General features: G+C 44.4%; 1 protein-coding gene across 1 annotated transcript in view; it reads right to left on the reverse strand.

The window, feature by feature from the left end:
- Window positions 1-2,417: 2,417 nt before the first annotated feature.
- Window positions 2,418-5,944, reverse strand: part of loxl4 (lysyl oxidase-like 4) — a gene marked incomplete at both ends in the record, with an annotated part of 17,990 nt that continues 14,463 nt past the window's right edge. The window contains 2 exons of the mRNA XM_084458917.1: window positions 2,418-2,488; window positions 3,069-3,180. Coding sequence (XP_084315043.1) covers window positions 2,418-2,488; window positions 3,069-3,180 — 183 coding nt within the window. The remainder of the gene's footprint in view (window positions 2,489-3,068; window positions 3,181-5,944) is intronic.

The following is a 5,944-nucleotide window of genomic DNA, read 5'->3' on the forward strand; positions in this document are numbered from 1 at the left end:
ACATGGTTAGCTAACTGGTGTTGCGGTCTTACAGATATCACAATGCTATTGGTCCCAAATGCATGGGAACAGTACAGTAACTTTGATGCAGCAGTGAGTGTGATTATGATTATAATCCAGAAAACATGAGGGTTTTCAAAGCTATGGAATGCAATACAAAACTTAAATAACACATAGAACCGACTATGTTTTCATGTCAATAACTATACACAAGCACAAAAACAATTGCAACAACAACATAACAAATGCAATTTCTTTCTGACATCATCAAACACCCACTGTAAAAACAGCTCAGTGAAATATCATTTCAGATACAGCTTGTGTTGGTCACAGAGCCGACTGCGTGTGTGAAAGTTGAGTGTAACACTGATTCATAAGATACAATGTAGAGGTGTTGCGATGTGAGAGTTGATTGCGAGCGAGTCTGCTGTAAGTCTGCTGTCTACAGCAGTCTGCTGTGATATCAGAACTAGGGCCCATCCCAGTGCAGTGGGCAGGGAGCCGCTGAAGGAATTCATTAAGCTTCTAGTCTTTACAGCCGACCACGCCACAACGACGAGTCACTGGGACCCGTCCGTCAACCCCGGCCCATGACTCACGCACTGACATCGCTTGATGTCATAAAAGGTTTAATGGGGGCCTCAAAAGGTACTGTAGTTAGTGACATCATCGGCTGGTGAGATGAATCTGGTGTCTGACACATGATGGGTACAGCTCATAATTCCCCACGCCTCCAACACAGGCTGGGCTCTGGCAGAGAGAGCATCTTGTTTACTGCTCCCTGCCTGAATATAGACCTTTATTTTTGCTTCCAGACAAAACATGTTGTTCTTTTTAATGAGCTGAGAACGCCAGCCTGTCGAACACCAGCCCTGCCTGGAGAAGGTTAGCTCTGGTAGTAAAAACTGTTGTAGAACGGCATCAAAGTTCTCTTTCTTTCTTTCTTTCTTTCTTTCTTTCTTTCTTTCTTTCTTTCTTTCTTTCTTTCTTTCTCGCGTGTCTTTTGCTCTCTTCATCCCTCTCTCTTCCTCCCCCTCCCTCTCTCTCTTCACCCCTCTCTTTCTCTCACCCTCTCTCACCTCCTGTATCATTTTACCTCCTGTCTCCACCCTCCCAGGCCGACCCGGTCACCATACCTAACAGTCCCAGTGTGTATCTATCTGTGCACCATCCATCCATACTTACCCTAACCCCAACCCCAACCCAAACCCCAACTCTAACCCTAACCCAAACAGACCTGATTAAAAGGCTCGTTATAAGCTCCCAAACCCTGCCTGCTCACCTCAGCTCTGTGGCTTCCCCATGCAGCTCTGTTGTGGGATCTCTCCCCCCAGGATGGAGGCACCTACTGTAACTATTATGAAATATACCACATATGGTACAAAATGAAATGTTGCAAAAAGAACCACAAGCTATCACAAGTTATAAACTAGCTAGTGAACTAATCCCTGGGTGAATACAAATGTAAATATGTGTGTTGTAAATGTTTTTATCAATATAAAAAGTAGTACTTTATGCAACCGTAATAACTTTGAATAAATTAACCTGTAGTATAGTACATAGCATATGACAAAATAAGCACCACAAGCTTTGAGATTCAGTTACTCAAAAACAGCTACAGTAAAATGCTTCGTCAACCGTTTCAGTTTCATCATGATGGGTTTGAAATAAAAAGAAGAGAATGTCAATACTGGTTTTAGGCCAGTGGTATTAAACTACGGTGGGTCAAAAATCCAGAATACTGATGTTCAAGATAAAGTGCATCATTCTGTGAAAATGAATTGACCTCTCACAACCTAAATTTCAAGACTGAGGAAGAAGCAAAATAGTGAGCTTAACTGTCAATCATTTTTCTACAGTTAAATGATAACCATTTCATTAACAAATATGCATATGGCAAAACAAAACAAAAAATAATTACCAAAATAACTATTCAATTGCAAATCCTAACAGAAGAAGCATAGTCATACATGACACCATGGAAAGCTGAGTTGTAGTGAGGTTATTAACAGTTATACAGCATCGGATACAGAAGCACCACTAACAAAATTGTGTAGATATAACACACTCATCCAAGATGGCGTCACCGCTATAGCTCAGATACTAGTCCACATGCACAAGCCAGGACATGGTTTGCTTATGTGAAAACATCTTAGTTGACTAGATGACACCTGTACCATCTGCTATTGGTCGTGATGTTTGAGGGGTGGGGTCTGTGTGATGATCTCTTCCATGAAGAGATGGGTTGTGGGTAGTGTAGTCCACAGCCACCCAGGAGTTGGATGGGTGCCATTTTGAGCCCTGGTGTTGTAGGTGAGGAGGTTCAGGACTGGCCCCCAGGCCCCCAGCCCACCCTGAGCAGTCTCTAGGCCCACCGTGGGGCCTGCTAACTGGGCCCTGGGCCGGGCTGGGCTGGGCTAGACAAAGTTATTGGTGATCTGCCTCTGGTGCTCAAACAGATCCTCGATCTCTGCACTGTAGGCGTCCCCTGTGGAGGCAAACAACGCCAAGGAAGATGTCAGAGAGAGAATGTGTGTGTGTGTGTGTGTGTGTGTGTGTGTGTGTGTGTGTGTGTGTGTGTGTGTGTATTGGAATGGATTGGATAGTCTTTATTGTTTCCGAGGGCAAACAGCAGTCAACACACATCATAAAATAGACAAATAGAAGACATAAATACGTATAAGAAACTAGATGTCATCATAATAAAGTTGTAATGAACTATAAAAGCACTAAAAGTCCATCAGTCCTTTATTAACGTGGGTTCTCTGTTACCTCAGGAAGTTGACCAGCCAATGTATAGTATAGTGGCAAAGTCAATGCTTTTGCTTGATATGCAAATTGGAGTGGGTTCATCATGCCCTATGTCATGACCAGTACCTCTTCAAAACCTTTCATAAATAATGTGGTAAGCATTGTTCAACACCTGGGGGTATGAGGGAGAGAGAAAGAGATAGAGAGAGAGAGAGAGAGAGAGAAAGAGAGGGAGAGAGAGAGAGAGAGAGAGAGAGAGACAGAGAGACATAGAGAGAGAGAGAGAGAGAGAGAGAGAGTGTGTGTTTCTCCCTCACCTGCGTGGCATCCATACATGTACACTCTCTCTCCGTCGTACTTGCAGCGACACCTCATCACATTGTTCATGAAGTCAGACTCGGCCATGTCCAGAGAGGGGTTGACCTCCACCTGGAACAGAGACACCTTTATTTAAGACCCATCCAGATAGATAGATATACATTAAGGGACAATAAAGAGACAAAGGACACATAGAAATAGAGATGTCCCAAACACACAAGGTAAACAGTAGATTCCATCATGAACCTGCAGGCTGCCTGGGCCCAGACCTGCTCCTACCAGACCAGACCAGACCTAGCCTGGCTCTGACAGACTCAATTTGATAAAATTTGAGGGGTCTGGAGCAGTTGAGTTTATTTATCGATTATCGATATCCAAGGGACATTATCAATGGTGGCAGACCAAAATGCCTGAATAAGCTAGACCTATAACCATATATATCATTAAAACTCAAAAGCTCAAAAGCTCAAAAGACTGCATGCGCTTTTATCACTTGCCGTATAGAAATCTCGTACAGCCAACGGTTTAGAGCAAGTTGGAGAGAGAGAATAGTGCCCCACAAAAAAGGATTCTTAAAAGGTTCTTCAGTTGTCCCTGCTGTAAGTCAACTGCAATAAGTGATTTAGGAACCTTTTTTGGTTCCTGGTAAAAAACATTTATTGCTTGAGGGAACAGTTCTAATTGGAGCTACAGTATAAAGTATTGTATGAAAGTGTTGGGCTTTCCAGAAGGCTTGCCTACAGGAACAACCAAGGAACGTAAAATGGTTCTTAGGGCCTTGTGTGTTTTCTGAGTGTAATGTAGAAAGACCTCCCAGCTGCTGCTCCATCAGCAACACCCATGTGTTCATTAGAGAAGAGAAGTTTATCATTTCACTGGATCATTGTTCCCCCCTTTCAATGGCTCTCTCTGGCTGGCCAGATGAGATGAGAGAGAGACACAGACAGACAGACAGAGAGAGAGAGAGACAGACAGACAGAGAGAGAGAGAGAGAGAGAGAGAGAGAGAAAGAGAGAGTGAGAGAGAAAGGGAGAGAGAGAGATAGGGAGAGAGAGAGAGGGATAGAGTGCGGAGGGATGGTGATTGTGTGTGTGCAGAGAGAGCAGTACCCTGAGAGAGCATTAGGAATAAAGGGATATTTATATATATATATATAATGGTGGTTGGTTATTAAGGCCGGTCGTGGCTGGTAGTGTTTTTATAGAGCGCCTCATTCACATCCATAAAAAGCTGGATGACTTTTCCATATTTCTATACAGGAAAGATGAATAGGCTATACTGTATTCTCTCTCTCTTCTCTATAATATACTTTCTCTCTCTCTTTCTCTCTCTCTCCTCTCTCTCTTTCCCTCCTCACGCTAACCCTCCGTGTGCTCTTATATCTGAGTTCTCTCTCTCTCCTCTCTCTTTCCCTCCTCACGCTAACCCTCCCTCTTATATCTGAGTTCATTCTGTGTTCTCTCTATAGTTGCTCAGAGGAGTACCACGCCACGGTGAGGCATGTTGAGGCCCTGCATGGAGGAGGAGAACGGAGGAGCATGGAGGAGGAGAACGGAGGAGCATGGAGGAGGAGAACGGAGGAGCATGGAGGAGGAGAACGGAGGAGCATGGAGGAGGAGAACGGAGGAGCACACTGTATTGCCACGTTTTAAGGAAAGTCCTTCATAAAGAGCTTTATGACTACTGAGCTGGATGACTTCACTAACCAAGACTTTGCCACCCACACAGACCATGAACACACAGACTAATGACGCAGAACATGTTAGCTGTCCTACTGTGAGTAAGCTAGACTTCAGAATATAGAACTTGGGACTCGGAGCTTAGAACTTCAAACTCAGAACGCAGATCTTAGAACTTTGAACATGAAAGGTCAAACTTGGAACTAAGCATTGGAACTTGCACTCGGAATGTAGAGCTCCATGAGAAGGAAGATGCTGATACAGCGCTAGACCGTATGCAGTCCAGTTCCACAGACGGAGGCTTGTTCATAACAGTCTAAGTGGCTGTAAACAGGCCCTGGTTCTGAGCCCTGCCATATTCTAATGGCCTGTTTCATAACTGCTGATAGGACAGTTGTGTTAATCCAGTCTGCTACTAATAGTGACTGAGAGCAGCCTTTCTCTCTAATGGCACCTCTCGAAACTACTACACCCTCTCTAACTGCAGGTTACAATCTGCTGCACAGGAAAAATAACTCCTAACCCCAACTACAGACTAAAAACAACAACTACTTGGAAATCATTAAAAACTTTGTGAATGCTCAAGAACTGGCTCCTTGTATTCTAAATACCAGTGTTGGCCGTCTGTGTGTGTGCCTGTTGCAGAGGGCCCACTGGTCTCGCCGGGAGGAATGTTAGAGAGTGAGAAAGAGCCTGTAAAAACACGGCAGTAGGAAGGCCCTGGTGGTAAATTAGGCCTTTCTAATGCAGCAGTGGGCTAGGTGCTGTGCGTGTGTGTGTGTGTGTGTGTGTGTGTGTGTGTAATGGTTGGGGGGATGACAGGGGTGGTTGATTTGGGTAATTGGAACATCTCATTAACTCATGGGTGGTTCAAGGATAGGCCTTCTAGATCCTTCTTAGAGCTTGGAACATACACATCTTCATGTGGAACGTACACATGGCCGCCACACCACACAAACTACCCAGGGAGCATGACCATGACCTTCCGACCTGCACTTCCCTCTTGTTCTCCATCTTGCGGTCTTCTTCTTCTTCATCCTTCCTCTCTACTCCTCTCTCAAGATTCAAGATTCCTTTATTTGTCACATGTAATGTGCGGTGATTCATCACATGTAATGTGCGGTGATTCATCACATGTAATGTACGGTAGTCACAGTGAAATGTTGCTGCCGGCTCCAAGATTATGCTCATTAGAG

Source organism: Borostomias antarcticus (genome assembly GCF_949987555.1).
Source record: "Borostomias antarcticus genome assembly, chromosome: 25".
Classification (NCBI taxonomy): Eukaryota; Metazoa; Chordata; class Actinopteri; order Stomiiformes; family Stomiidae; genus Borostomias; species Borostomias antarcticus.